The sequence below is a fragment of the Bufo bufo genome, chromosome 3 (genome assembly GCF_905171765.1).
Source record: "Bufo bufo chromosome 3, aBufBuf1.1, whole genome shotgun sequence".
Classification (NCBI taxonomy): domain Eukaryota; kingdom Metazoa; phylum Chordata; class Amphibia; order Anura; family Bufonidae; genus Bufo; species Bufo bufo.
The window spans coordinates 2,702,778-2,718,939 of NC_053391.1; the positions used below are offsets into that span (position 1 = coordinate 2,702,778).

Sequence of the window (16,162 nt, forward strand, 5' to 3'; positions counted from 1 at the left end):
AGGAGGCAAAACCCACAGTGTGGAGGGGGCACAGAGGAGGCAAAATCCACAGTGTGGAGGGGGCACAGAGGAGGCAAAACCCACAGTGTGGAGGGGGCACAGAGGAGGCAAAACCCACAGTGTGGAGGGGGGACTAAGGAGGCAAAACCCACAGTGTGGAGGGGGTACTAAGGAGGCAAAACCCACAGTGTGGAGGGGGTACAGAGGAGGCAAAACCCACAGTGTGGAGGGGGCACAGAGGAGGCAAAACCCACAGTGTGGAGGGGGCACAGAGGAGGCAAAACCCACAGTGTGGAGGGGGGACTAAGGAGGCAAAACCCACAGTGTGGAGGGGGTACTAAGGAGGCAAAACCCACAGTGTGGAGGGGGTACTAAGGAGACAAAACCCACAGTGTGGAAGGCGCACAGAGGAGGCAAAACCCACAGTGTGGAGGGGGTACTAAGGAGACAAAACCCACAGTGTGGAGGGCGCACAGAGGAGGCAAAACCACCTTATGGAGTTCAAATACCTTGTAAGGGGATGTACTGTGTGGTGAGCAATGTAACTGTGGGTGACTTTATAAAAGCTTCTCGCAGCTCTCACTCCCCTCATATACAGCCCCCAGGAACCACTGACCACGGCACAAGTGCCTGCCCTCTCCCTGCTCTGGACGCTGCTCTGCTTCTCCTTACAGCCCTTTTCCTGCATCTGGCACAGTCTGTAAGGGGCGGGAGGAAGCAGTCACATGACCTCATGACGTCATGCCCTCAAAGAAGCCAATACATTCTAGGCTTTACCTAGCATCAGGCCTATGAGGCAGAATGGAGGCCATGCTTGAAATGCCTGCTACCTGGCACCGACTGCAATATGGCGCCCGGGAAAATGCCCCCACCCAACCCCACGCTACGCCACTGCACGTATGCAGTGCAGGTGTACCTCACACCATAAATGGGTTTATGTCACCCATAGAACTAACAGACGGATTAACTATTATATTTTTGTGTCAGGGGTACAGAAATGGTGCATTGCACCCACAAGAAGTCACTATAGGTCACCCACAGAATTAGCAGCCAGCTTCCTCACACTCCCTCAGCTGCTTCCTGTCCCTTCACTACGGAGAGCTGCACGTGATCCAGCTTGTATAGAGGCCGGGTCACATGATGCGCCGGCCAATCCCAGCCATGCCATTAGTAGTGTTGGGCACAAATATTCCAATAGCGAATATTAATCGCGAATATCGGCACTTCGACAATTCGCAAATATTTAGAATATTGTGATATATTCGCAATTTCGAATATTCTAGATTTTTTTTTCATCAGCAACCTCCCTTCTTGCTTGTGGGCCAATGAGAAGGCTGCAATGTCTTTGTCTGAGCTTAGCAACCAATAGGAAAGCTGCCCCTCCCCCTTACTATATAAGAACCTCCCCAGCAGCCATTTTGTGCTGTTTCATGCAGTCGTGAGAGAGAGCGGTGACATTGCTGTCATTACATTAGATAGTCAGTTTGGGTTAGTAAGACAGCTGATATATATAATACAGATAGTCAGTGTGCAGTACGCAGCCCTGCAGGGTATTGCGATGGTGAGGTCACGGTTAATAGGCAAAACAAGGGTTGCTCTTGGTACTCACAGTTCATAGGAGACCCTGGGCAGGCGTACAGCAGTGATGGGGAGGCTGGCACAGAAGTCCTCTGGGGCACTCTTAATGTATAGAGACCAGGCCAGGTGGTAGGTGAGGTGCCCTGGGTGTTGTAGGTTTAATGTGCCTGTGGCAAGATCCCTTAAAGTTCGTGACGCCAGTGCCCGTAACGGTGGCACACCGATTTATAATAGGAATAATTGAGGAACACGATGTTGTGGTGAACCAAAACTTCCTTTTACTGGAAACAATGAACTATTTACAGTCTTAGGTTCAGTTCCATATGACAGCAGTAGTCACAAACAGGCTTATACAATAATGGCAGGCACAATGTTCTTGCAAGATACTCAGAGGGTTAACACACTTACAGATCAGGCTGCACTTTTCCTCAGAAATCCTGTCTGTCTTTATCCCAAGGCCCGTATGCCCTATTGTTGGCTTTATCCTTGGTTAGAGAAACTTCCTCAGGTATATATCCTTGCTTCCTATAAAATCCTTCTGCCCTTCAGCTCTCTTGTCTGGCTGGAATACTGGCTCTGCTCTGTTATGGGAACTTGTTTCTCAGGAGGCAGGCTCTTCTCCTGGTTGCAACTAGAAGCCTGGGCTGTCTAGCTGCATATCAGAGGCTGGATCCCAGCTACCCTCTGCCTAGGGTGCTCACTGACTTCAGGAATCCACAACTCTGACTGAACTCTCCCTCTCTGGTCTAGACCTGGCTATATATACTAGGGGGTTCCCTAGCTCCCTCTACAGTCTAGGAGGAGGAATTACACCCCTGATAGTCCTGGTAACCAGGAGATACATATAAATAACAGGAATAAAATGACATTATACATTAAAATGACATATAAAATACAATGGCCCTGGTCCACAGGAGGTGGAGAACAACGTGGCCCAATTGACCCTTGTGTAGTGCCCACATTTACCTAGTGGGACACTACATACCCGTTGCTTTGACGTTGCCTGTCCTCGGCGCAACACAAGGGGCCCGCCCAGCTGGAGACTGGAACCTGAAAGACAAAAATCGAATGCAAAGCAGGCACACACATCTACTATTGCAATACAAATATCAGGCAGCTCCGCTGGCAAAGGAACAAGTCTGGTGAAAAGGGGCGTCGTTCTCTTCACTCAGGATAGTATAGGGAACAGGGGCGCTGACCTGGCACAGCGTATCAGAGATAACCAGGATAGTCCATATCTATTAAATACAGTAGTCCATAATAAAACAGGATCTCAGAGGCCCTCAGGCGTTGGGGTCATCTCTGGGCACATTTCTTTAAAGTTTTAATATTGCACATAAAAGTCACAGCACAAAAACTCCACATCTCAGGGTTAATTCCCCTGGCAAGTCCTGGCATATGAAAATAGTGCTGCAATATCCCCTATTCAACCTGAAAAGGGTGTTAAAAGGGTTAAGGTGCAAAGAAAACAAACAGGCACAACTGGGCTTGAGTACTTGAAGCAGGCAGGAGGTCCTGTAAACTGTATGGCAGTAGAGCATTAGTACACTCAGTGGTTTTTAACTACCACTGAGCCGTGGGGAACTGGCAGCAGCTCTTGTGGCCATAAACATAGGACTCCTGTCCTGAAACAGCTGAGTTCACATATCTGGGTCCATCAGCAAAAGTAAGACATGGCCTAGCAGGCCTACTCACAGGTATGTATCAAGTCCACCCTGGTCATCAGTGGTACATCCTGGCTCTGCTCTGGGCCTTGGCCTGAAACGGGGGTCCATGATTGGCTGGGCCACAAAATTGTGTTGACAGGTAGTTGAATAATAAATGGGCCTGTCACTGGTATAGGCCCCATGGGCCTGCCAGTTAACACTGTAGGAGGGGTTAACGCTTCAGGAGACTCCATGGGTTTGGGTGTCGCAGGCTGCAAGCGACGGACCCGACTCCTGGTATGGCAGGGCTTCTCTGGTGCCGCAGCGGCGGGCGCAGCTATGGGGGTCGCCCAGCTGGCAGGGACAGGAACCCTGACTACAGGCTCAGGGACATCTGAGTTCTTTGGAGGATCTCCTTTATCCAGGGGCGTTGGCGCCGCTCTGGATGCAACAAGTTGGCGCAGGCCATGTAGGTGGATTTCTAACCTTGCGATTTGATCCTCCAGTCTCTCGGGCGCAGCTCCGCTGCAGGTATCCGGCACTGTTGCAGCAGGCTCAGGTACGGGATCCGGACTTTCTGGCACGGTCGCGGCAGGTTCTGGCGCTGAGTCCGAATCTTTTCCTCTCCGCAGGGTATCAAGTGCTGCATGGAATATTTCCAGATTCTCCATCTCTTTCTGAGTCTTCTCCCGGCGAGGCAGCTCAGGTGAAGGATAAGGGCTCATCCATTTTTCTAGCACTGTGGGTTGCCAAAAGACACTGGGGCCGGTGAAGGAACCCTGCTCTTGATAGATGTTGTGCGCCGGTTCCCCTGGAAGCTCTGGCTCACGTTCCGGGCTGATAGGCTCTTCAGGCTCCTCCCAATCTTTAGGTCCCTGCTTGGGATGGGCTACAGACGTGGCGTATGGGCCTCTCAGGCCCTCAGCGGGGGTGAACTCCACCTCTTCTCCTTCGCAGAGGTTATGTAGATGCTCCGGCAGGTAGCTGCGCTTGACAGACCTCCGGTTTACAAACAAGTCCCGGCCGGTGGAATAGTCCTTGATAAAGCCGAACCCCCGGCTCATGTCAAATACCCACACTACCCCCATCCTCCTTTCCAGGCGGGATTGAGTATTGGCGTGGCGCTCATAGACTGTTTTGGCAAGTTCTTCAAAGTAGATTTTCTTGCGTGTAGTCTTTTGTATGGCCGCATCTCGTATCTCAGCCATCAGTGCCGACCATTGCACACTGGGTCGGGCAAAGTCTTTCCATGAGCCAAAGTACGGCTCAGGCTGCGATCCCTGTGGCAGGCAGGGTGGCCTCTCCGGTCCCGGAGTATAGGCCGGTGGTGCTTCTTCCTTTTCCAGCATGGTAGATTCCATAATCGGGACAACAGGTGAAGACAACAAATCAGAGAAGTCCTCACTCTTCAACATGCTCGATCCTTCTCTGGAGAGCGACAGGGCAGCACACATTATCTCGCCCAAGACCTCCCACTGCTCCAGGAGGCCGCCCCCTAGGTACTCCAACATGGGGAGGCGGAGTCCGTCTTAGCAGACATGCAAATTTCAAGATAAGGCGGTGGCGCGGACATACAGTCTTTCCCGCTCTTGATAGCAGAAGGCGCCAGTTTTTCCCGCCAACACAAGACAGAGATGACGCAGAAATAAATCAGTCAGCTTAGGCGGCCATCTTTAAGTATAACGCTGTCCATTCACTGACAGCAAGCGGTGACTTTAAGAAGCGGCAAACAGTCCACAGCAATACAATTTTCACACCGCGATTTTTACAGTTCTTGGCCCAGCAATTTTGCGAATAAACATATAGGGCTTTATCACTTTATGGCAATAACGGCACACAGTTTATATTCCACAATGGCGCAGGAATGATCGCATCCTGTTCGTGACGCCAAAATATGCAGTACGCAGCCCTGCAGGTTATTGCGATGGTGAGGTCACGGTTAATAGGCAAAACGAGGGTTGCTCTTGGTACTCACAGTTCATAGGAGACCCTGGGCAGGCGTACAGCAGTGATGGAGAGGCTAGCACAGAAGTCCTCTGGGGCACTCTCAATGTATAGGGACCAGGCCAGGTGGTAGGTGAGGTGCCCTGGGTGTTGTAGGTTTAATGTGCCTGTGGAAAGATCCCTTAAAGTTCATGACGCTAGTGCCGGTAACGGTGGCACACCGATTTATAATAGGAATAATTGAGGAACACGATGTTGTGGTGAACCAAAACTTCCTTTTACTGGAAACAATGAACTATTTACAGTCTTAGGTTCAGTTCCATATGACAGCAGCAGTCACAAGCAGGCTTATACAATAATGGCAGGCACAATGTTCTTGCAAGATACTCAGAGGGTTAACACACTTACAGATCAGGCTGCACTTTTCCTCAGAAATCCTGTCTGTCTTTATCCCAAGGCCCGTATGCCCTATTGTTGGCTTTATCCTTGGTTAGAGAAACTTCCTCAGGTATATATCCTTGCTTTCCTATAAAATCCTTCTGCCCTTCAGCTCTCTTGTCTGGCTGGAATACTGGCTCTGCTTTGCTCTGTTATGGGAACTTGTTTCTCAGGAGGCAGGCTCTTCTCCTGGTTGCAACTAGAAGCCTGGGCTGTCTAGCTGCATATCAGAGGCTGGATCCCAGCTACCCTCTGCCTAGGGGTGCTCACTGACTTCAGGAATCCACAACTCTGACTGAACTCTCCCTCTCTGGTCTAGACCTGGCTATATATACTAGGGGGTTCCCTAGCTCCCTCTACAGTCTAGGAGGAGGAATTACACCCCTGATAGGCCTGGTACTCAGGAGATACACATAAATAACAGGAATAAAATGACATTATACATTAAAATGACATATAAAATACAATGGCCCTGGTCCACAGGAGGTGGAGAACAATGTGGCCCAATTGACCCTTGTGTAGTGCCCACATTTACCTAGTGGGACACTACAAGTGTAGGGTATATCCTGATATAGTGGAGCTGATAGGTTCTGCTGTCCATACATACATACATACATAGTGCTGTGATGTCACAAGTTCACAACAATACTTAGTGCACCAATCACTAATAAGTAGTCAGACCTGTTAAAATGTGAAGTTGCGCGTATTGCGGCAAAATATTTGCATCATTAGTGCCGATTTCGCACTCAGGAATATATTGGAGCCCTGTATCTGCATATAAAGCCATTGTAACGTTCTGCCGTGCCGACCATTGTCTCCAGTCTCAGGAAACTTCTAGCAGCTTGAAAAATGTAGCTATAGTGACCCACGCCTGGCAAAGTTCGGGTTCGGGTACCCAAACTCGCAAAGTTCGGTATGGACAGTTCGAGTTCTCTCAACACTATCTGTAATAATGGAGACACATTGCTTTGCTTAGGAGCTGAGGAGATTCATAACTCAGTCTAGGTGCAATGTTGCTTCATTTGGATCAGAGGGACACTTTTGGCCGAGGTGAATATTATTCTTAATCTCTAGGGGTAACCCCATATTCTGAGGATACCAGTGTATGTCGATCATCCAGACCATGTGACCCGGGGCCGGCTATAGGCAGAGCTTATACAGTGTAATGTGGAGTGTTATACAGTGTAATGTGGAGGAGCAGGAAGCGTGGCAGCTCTGGTGGAGACGTCTTCTTTTGCTTCTCACTTCTCCTCATTACTTCCTCTTTGGTTGTCAGTGAGAGCAGCAAGAATATGAGGTCTCTCTGCGTCCTGTGTGTCTTCCTGTCCATGGTGCAAGGTAAGTGATGGTATATAGTGATGCCACCACCGCACATGGCCAGATGCATGTGTATGATGTATATGTATATGTGTATTATAGGTATGTATGGGTATGTTTGGTGTAGGTACAAGCACTGGATAACTACAGGAGCAGAAGTTTCCTTGTGTATGAGGGGCTGGAAAGGTCCTAGAATTGAGAAGTCACAGTTCAGGGTCCTCTTACAGATTATTATGTGTGTATTATGTCTATGTGCAGCGACCCCCTGGGCAGCCCGTCTAGTGGCTGTAATGAAGTGTACAGCCTCAGGTCATTGTTCCCTGGGGATCGGTGCAGTAGAATTATAGCTCTGAAGAATACTAAATGCAACATAGATCATGAAATACATACAGTAGCAACAGGTGTCCAGTGCAGATCTTCTCTGGCACCAGTAAGGATATGGAGGCAGGTTAGCCCATGGCAATTCAGCACCACTGGCCTTGTGGTCGTTGGGTGATGGGTGTCTTGGCTATAACACCAAACCTCACAGCAGGGTCATCAATGCTGATGGTAGCAGATCACATTGCTGTCTGGAGTCTCAAGAGTTTGCTCTTTACAAGATGAGCCAATTCCAGGTCAGCCCTCTTCCGGAGTATTTGAGGTGCTCTTTTGCTGGAGAAGTAGTCAAGCAGCTCCCTAATGACTCTACTCTCTGCCTGGACTTCTTTCTCAGCTGGTGATGTAGGATTACAGATTTGTGCAGAGTTGATGGTTCCAGCGGTCTTAGGCCGGAGGTGCTGAGCTTCTTGCTGGGCTGTTCGTCTGCAGAGACTAATTCTTTTTGAGTAGGTAGCCTAGAGGCCCATCTTTGCTTAAGGGCTTCCAAAAGGGCAGTGTACAAGCGAGCCAGCGGGTTATTATCAGTGTAAACCGTGAAGGGTGTAGCCACCAAGGAATACCTTAACTTTTCAGTTATGACCCACACAAAGGCCAGGAACCTCTAGTTTAAAGGTGCTATAATTTTGGTCATTTTGCTCGGGCTCTTGAAAGAATCTGCCAGCATATGTGATGAATCTCTCAGTCCAAACTTGCACGTGAGACAGCACAGCTCCCATCTGCAATGTGCTACCCCCAGGGCCCTATCTCACCCCAGGTCTAGGTGGAATGCTGAGTGGTGTGGTGCGGCCTGTATGTGTCACGGTGCTCCTACCTGGATACAGCTGGACTCTAGACGTTGTCTCCAAAGCAAATAAACGGAGGTTGAGTTAGGGGATGAAGGAAAAATTGAGTCCAGACCCTGTATGAAGTTCAACAGCAGCTTTACTTGAGTAAATGTTCATCCAAACATTTTTCAGGATTTGTCTTGGTTCCAGCAGGCTTTAGCATAAACTGGCAGGCAAACTCAACTCTGCTTTTTCTCTGCTATACTCACAGGCTTGCTTAAATACTTTTCTTTCTTTCTTTGTGCTGCACTAAACTCTGCTTAGTTCTGATTTCTGTACTTTAGGTCTGTTCTGGTATCCTTGGATTGGGTGCCAACGACTGTTATTCCCCTCCTGACACTCAGCAAAAAACTTATCTTCAGCCAAAGAACAAGTTAGTGTTTTGTCAGCTCCAATATGGAGTCTAAACTGGAAACCTCTATATCTGCCACCACTCCCTTCTGGTAGCAAGCAGGACTGGCCCACTTCTGCCTATAGAGGGAAAAATGGAATGGAATGCCATATACGCTGAACCAGGCATATTACATGTAATAACAGTTACATGGGAAGATTACAGATGCACATTTGTGGAGGACCTGGAATAAAATACAAAGATGGCATTTATGTTATCAAAAAAAGACAGTAGTGGAGTGCAGAAATGGTAATACCACTCCAGGGTATTACATACCCCCTTACGTAACACCAAGCTGTCCTCAGCTTGTGCTTAGGGTATGCTTTTGGGTTCCCTTTTAAGTTAAAGTGCTGCTTAACACTATTTGCTGTTACCATATACATGAACTGACATAGCAATGGCTACCAGTAGGTCTCTGCCGGTATGAGTGTGGTGTCTATTTCCTGTTGCCCTCTCGGTAAAACCAGGGAACTAAACCTACTGCACAAAGCGATCAAATACTCCACGACATGGCCAGAGTCGTATATGGAGTGTGGGGGTGTCATGTACTGTAATCACTCAACGATAGAAGGGTGGCTTTATCCTGTATTCCCTTCCAAGCACCAAGGTCTAATAAGGCTTTAAGCATGGTCACCTTGATGACTAAACTGGTAGCATCACATTTCTCTTAGTCTACTTTCACACTCGCGTTTTGGCTTTCCGTTTGTGAGATCCGTCATGGGATCTCACAAGTGGTCCAAAATGGATCAGTTTTGCCCTAATGCATTCTGAATGGAAAAGGATCCGCTCAGAATGCATTCGTTTGCCTCCGATCAGTCTCCATTCCGCTCTGGAGGCGGACACCAAAACACTGCCTGCAGCGTTTTGCTGTCCGCTTGACGAAACTGAGCCAAACGGATCCTGGCACACTGATCCGTTTTTCTCTGACACAATCTGGCACAATAGAAAACGGATTTGTCTCCCATTGACTTTCAATGGAGTTCATGATGGATCCGTCTTGGCTATGTTACAGATAATACAAACGGATCAGTTCATGACGGATGCATGCGGTTGTATTATTGTAATGGATCAATTTTTGCAAATCCATGACGGATCCGCCCAAAACGTGAGTGTGAAAGTAGCCTAAGGCAGTGCACAATACCTTAGGGCATCTAGAACTAGGTGAAGGAACCGGCACACCTTCTATAGTTCCCATGGGGGTTCGTCCCCTCTAGTGATGATGCACTTCCCCGTGACGGCGACGATCCATTTGGATGTCTGCCCTATCAGCTTTCGATGTTCTTTTCTGCGCCTACCATGTTGATTACGGGTAACGGGGAATCAGGGTTCAATGCCGGAGAGGGACCTTGAGAAAGGGCTACCACATCCAAGGGAGGTCAATGGCTGAAATCCGATTGGCTGTTGTTGCCTTGACCCAGAGAGGGTGGGTCAAGTTATTAAAGCTCAAGCGTCCAAGGAAGGCAGCATGCGCGCGGCAATTACCCACTCCCGACTCGGGGAGGTAGTGACGATAAATAACAATACAGCACTCCTAAGAGTCCCTGTTATTGGATTGAGTACACTTTCTGTTAACGAGGATCTATTGGAGGGCAAGTCTGGTGCCAGCAGCCAACTTGCTCCTGGCCTCCACAACGTTCACCCAGTGTGCCATCATGGTGAGGATTGTGTTAACCAGACTCTTGACGACAACGATCCATTTGGATGTCTGCCCTATAAACTTTGGAGCATTTTTCCAACAAGGACCTTCTGTTTTGCTCGTCCTCTCCACCATAGCGGGGGTCGAGAAGGGTGAACAACCAGTAATCTGTGTTATTTAAAATGCGTATAACACGCGGGTCGTGGAAAAGGCAGCCTAACATGAAGTCAGCCATGTGTGCCAGAGTACCAACAGGCAAGACTTCGCTGTCGTCATCAGGAGGTGAGCTGACCCTGTAAATGATTGTAGGCGAGGGCCTGCAGGTGAGCTGACCCTGTAAAACGTTATATTCTAGTGCATATATGCGAGGGCATTGTATGCGACTAATAAGCATGTTGATATGATGGAAGAGGAGGAAGAGGATGAGAAAAGGAAGATTCAATCATATACACATAAAGGAGGGTCTCATTCACATTGTGGTACAAATTTTCAGGTAGTGGGACTCCTACACTCATAATTTATCATAAAGCCTATGCACTAAGTGCAAGTGCGGCCTAAAGGAACCAGTACTACAATACACCCTTTGTTACACATAAAGGAGGGCATCATAAACACCCTTGAAAAATTATGATTGGTGGCCTGCTGGTGACCCTTAAAAACATTTGGAGCAAGGGCCTGCTGCTGATCTGACCATCAAAACATGAGGAGCGAGGGCCTGCTGCTGAACTGACCATCAAAACATTTGGAGCAAGGGCCTGCTGCTGAGCTGACCCTCTAAAACATTAGGGGCGAGGGCCTGCAGGTGAGCTGACGCTGTAAAACATTATATGCGAGTGCATGCTGTTCAAATGACGCTCTTAAACATTATATGCGAGTGCATGCTGTACAGCTGACGCTCTTAAACATTATATGCGAGTGCATGCTGTACAGCTGACGCTCTTAAACATTATATGCGAGTGCATGCTGTACAGCTGACGCTCTAAGGCTGGTTTCACACGCGATTTTTTCGCGCGAGTGCAAAACATTGTAATGCGTTTTGCACTCCTGTGAGAAAAATTGCGCGTGTTTGGTTCTTCACAGAAGTTCGGGCTTGGGATCAATGTTCTGTAGATTTTATTATTTTCCCTTATAACATGGTTATAAGGGAAAATAATAGCATTCTGAATACAGACTGCATAGTAAAACAGCGCTGGAGGGGTTAAAATAAATAAATAAATAATTTAACTCACCTTAATCCACTTGATCGCGGCCCGGCATCTCCTTCTGTCTCCTTTGTTGAATAGGACCTGTGGTGAGCATTCATTCCAGGACCTTTGATGACGTCACTCCGGTCATCACATGATCCATTACCATGGTAAAAGATCATGTGACGTACCATATGATGACCGGAGTGACGTCATCAAAGGTCCTGGAATGAATGCTCACCACAGGTCCTATTCAACAAAGGAGACAGAAGGAGATGCCGGGCCGCGATCAAGCGGACTAAGGTGAAATTATTATTATTATTATTTTAACCCCTCCAGCGCTGTTTTACTATGCATTCTGTATTCAGAATGCTATTATTTCCCCTTATAACCATGTTATAAGGGAAAATAATAATGATCGGGTCTCCATCCCGATCGTCTCCTAGCAACCGTGCGTGAAAATCGCACCGCATCCGCACTTGCTTGCGATTTTCACGCAACCCCATTCACTTCTAAGGGGCCTGCGTTGCGTGAAAAACGCAGAATATAGAGCATGCTGCGATTTTCACACAACGCACAAGTGATGCATGAAAATTCTTAGGGCATATTATTGTGAGGGGGCACATTCCTGGGCATATTACTGTGAGGGGGAACAATATTGGGCATATTACTGTGAGAGGGCACATATCTGGCATATAACTGTGAGGGGGCATAATCCTGGGCATATTATTCTGAGGGTCATATTCCTGGGCATATTATTGTAAGGGGGCACAATCCTGGGCATATTACTGTGAGGAGGCACAATCCTGGGCATATTACTGTGAGGGGGCACAATCCTGGGCATATTACTGTGAGGGGGCACATTCCTGGGCATATTACTGTGAGGGTCACATTCCTGGGCATATTACTGTGAGGGGGGCACATTCCTGGGCATATTACTGTGAGGGTCACATTCCTGGGCATATTACTGTGAGGGGGCACATTCCTGGGCATATTACTGTGTTGGGGCATAATCCTGGGCATTTTACCGTGAAGGGGCACAATCCTGGACATATTACCATGAGGGGGCACAATCCTGGGCATATTACTGTGAGGGGGCACATATCTGGGCATATTACTGTGAGGGGGCTCATATCTGGGCATATTACTGTTAGAGTGCACATATCAGGGCATAATTACTGTGAGGGGGCACATATCAGGGCATAATTACTGTGAGGAGGCACAATCCTGGGCATATTACTGTGAGGGGGCACAATCCTGGGCATATTACTGTGAGGGGGCACAATCCTGGGCATATTACTGTGAGGGGGCACAATCCTGGGCATATTACTGTGAGAGGGGAACAATCCTGGGCATATTACTGTGAGGGGGCACAATCCTGGGCATATTACTGTGAGGGGCACAATCCTGGGCATATTACTGTGAGGGGCACAATCCTGGACATATTACTGTGAGGGGGCACAATCCTGGGCATATTACTGTGAGGGGGCACATATCTGGGCATATTACTTTGAGGAGGCACAATCCTGGGCATATTACTGTGAGGAGGCACAATCCTGGGCATATTACTGTGAGGAGGCACAATCCTGGGCATATTACTGTGAGGGGGCACAATCCTGGGCATATTACTGTGAGGAGGCACAATCCTGGGCATATTACTGTGAGGAGGCACATATCTGGGCAAATTACTGTGAGGGGGCACAATCCTGGGCATATTACTGTGAGGGGGCACAATCCTGGGCATATTACTGTGAGGAGGCACAATCCTGGGCATATTACTGTGAGGGGGCACAATCCTGGGCATATTACTGTGAGGGGGCACAATCCTGGGCATATTACTGTGAGGGGGCACAATCCTGGGCATATTACTGTGAGGGGGCACAATCCTGGGCATATTACTGTGAGGAGGCACAATCCTGGGCATATTACTGTGAGGGGCACAATCCTGGGCATATTACTGTGAGCGGCACAATCCTGGGCATAATCTGCGAGGGGGCAAAATCCTGGACATATTACTGTGAGGAGGCACAATCCTGGACATATTACTGTGAGGGGGCACAATCCTGGGCATATTACTGTGAGGGGGTACATATCTGGGCATATTACTGCGAGGGGGCACAATCCTGGGCATATTACTGTGAGGGGGCACATATCTGGGCATATTACTGTGAGGGGGCACAATCCTGGTCATATTACTGTGAGGGGGCACAATCCTGGGCATATTACTGTGAGGGGGCACATATCTGGGCATATTACTGTGAGGGGGCACAATCCTGGACATATTACTGTGAGGGGGCACATTCCCGGGCATAATCTGTGAGGGGGCACAATCCTGGACATATTACTGTGAGGGGGCACATATCTGGGCATATTACTGTGAGGGGGCACAATCCTGGGCATATTACTGTGAGGGGGCACAATCCTGGGCATATTACTGTGAGGGGGCACATATCTGGGCATATTACTGTGAGGGGGCACATATCTGGGCATATTACTGTGAGGGGGCACAATCCTGGACATATTACTGTGAGGGGGCACATTCCCGGGCATAATCTGTGAGGGGGCACAATCCTGGACATATTACTGTGAGGGGGCACATATCTGGGCATATTACTGTGAGGGGGCACAATCCTGGGCATATTACTGTGAGGAGGCACATATCTGGGCATATTACTGTGAGGAGGCACATATCTGGGCATATTACTGTGAGGGGGCACAATCCTGGGCATATTACTGTGAGGGGCACAATCCTGGACGTATTACTGTGAGGGGGCACAATCCTGGGAATATTACTGTGAGGGGGCACAATCCTGGGCATATTACTGTGAGGGGGCACAATCCTGGGCATACTACTGTGAGGAGGCACAATCCTGGGCATATTACTGTGAGGGGGCACAATCCTGGGCATATTACTGTGAGGGGGCACAATCCTGAGCATATTACTGTGAGGAGGCACAATCCTGGGCATATTACTGTGAGGGGGCACATTCCTGGGCATATTACTGTGAGGGGCACAATCCTGGGCATAATCTGTGAGGGGGCACATTCCTGGGCATATTACTGTGAGGGGCACAATCCTGGGCATAATCTGTGAGGGGGCACAATCCTGGGCATATTACTGTGAGGGGGCACATATATGGGCATATTACTGTGAGGGGGCACAAATCTGGGCATATTATTGTGAAGAGGCACATATCTGGGCATATTACTGTGAGGGGGCACAATCCTGGACATATTACTGTGAGGGGGCACAATCCTGGGCATATTACTGTGAGGGGGCACAATCCTGGGCATATTACTGTGAGGGGGCACAATCCTGGGCATACTACTGTGAGGAGGCACAATCCTGGGCATATTACTGTGAGGGGGCACAATCCTGGGAATATTACTGTGAGGGGGCACAATCCTGGGCATACTACTGTGAGGAGGCACAATCCTGGGCATATTACTGTGAGGGGGCACATTCCTGGGCATATTATTGTGAGGGGCACAATCCTGGGCATAATCTGTGAGGGGGCACATTCCTGGGCATATTACTGTGAGGGGCACAATCCTGGGCATAATCTGTGAGGGGGCACAATCCTGGGCATATTATTGTGAGGGGGCACATATATGGGCATATTACTGTGAGGGGGCACAAATCTGGGCATATTATTGTGAAGAGGCACATATCTGGGCATATTACTGTGAGGGGGCACAATCCTGGACATATTACTGTGAGGGGGCACAATCCTGGGCATATTACTGTGAGGGGGCACAATCCTCTGCATATCACTGTGAGGGGGCACAATCCTGGACATATTACTGTGAGGAGGCACAATCCTGGGCATATTACTGTGAGGGGGCACAATCCTGGGCATACTACTGTGAGGAGGCACAATCCTGGGCATATTACTGTGAGGGGGCACAATCCTGGGCATATTACTGTGAGGGGGCACAATCCTGGGCATATTACTGTGAGGAGGCACAATCCTGGGCATATTACTGTTAGGGGGCACATTCCTGGGCATATTACTGTGAGGGGCACAATCCTGGGCATAATCTGTGAGGGGGCACATTTCTGGGAATATTACTGTGAGGGGGCACAATCCTGGGCATATTACTGTGAGGGGCACAATCCTGGACATATTACTGTGAGGGGGCACATATCTGGGCATATTACTGTGAAGAGGCACATATCTGGGCATATTACTGTGAGGGGCACAATCCTGGGCATATTACTGTGAGGGGCACAATCCTGGGCATATTACTGTGAGGGGGCACATATCTGGGCATATTACTGTGAGGAGACACATATCTGGGCATATTACTGTGAGGAGGCACATATCTGGGCACATTACTGTGAGGGGGCACATATCTGGGCATATTACTGTGAGGTGGCACAATCCTGGGCATATTACTGTGAGGGGCACAATCCTGGACATATTACTGTGAGGGGGCACATATCTGGGCATATTACTGTGAAGAGGCACATATCTGGGCATATTACTGTGAGGGGCACAATCCTGGGCATATTACTGTGAGGGGCACAATCCTGGGCATATTACTGTGAGGGGGCACATATCTGGGCATATTACTGTGAGGAGACACATATCTGGGCATATTACTGTGAGGAGGCACATATCTGGGCACATTACTGTGAGGGGGCACATATCTGGGCACATTACTGTGAGGGGGCACATATCTGGGCATATTACTGTCAGGGGCAAAATCCTGGACAAATTACTGTTAGGGGCACAATCCTTGGCATATTACTGTGAGGGGCACAATCCTGGACATATTACTGTGAGGGGGCACAATCCTGGACATATTACTGTTAGGGGCAC

At 48.8% G+C, this 16,162-nt stretch overlaps 1 protein-coding gene across 2 annotated transcripts in view; it reads left to right on the plus strand.

Moving 5' to 3' along the window:
• Positions 1–6,839: 6,839 nt before the first annotated feature.
• Positions 6,840–16,162, plus strand: part of LOC120994306 (Fc receptor-like protein 5) — a 119,307-nt gene continuing 109,984 nt past the window's right edge. For both annotated transcript variants that reach the window (XM_040422769.1, XM_040422770.1), the window contains exon 1: positions 6,840–6,944. In XM_040422769.1, the coding sequence (XP_040278703.1) occupies positions 6,899–6,944 (46 nt within the window). In that variant the 5' untranslated portion in view covers positions 6,840–6,898. The remainder of the gene's footprint in view (positions 6,945–16,162) is intronic.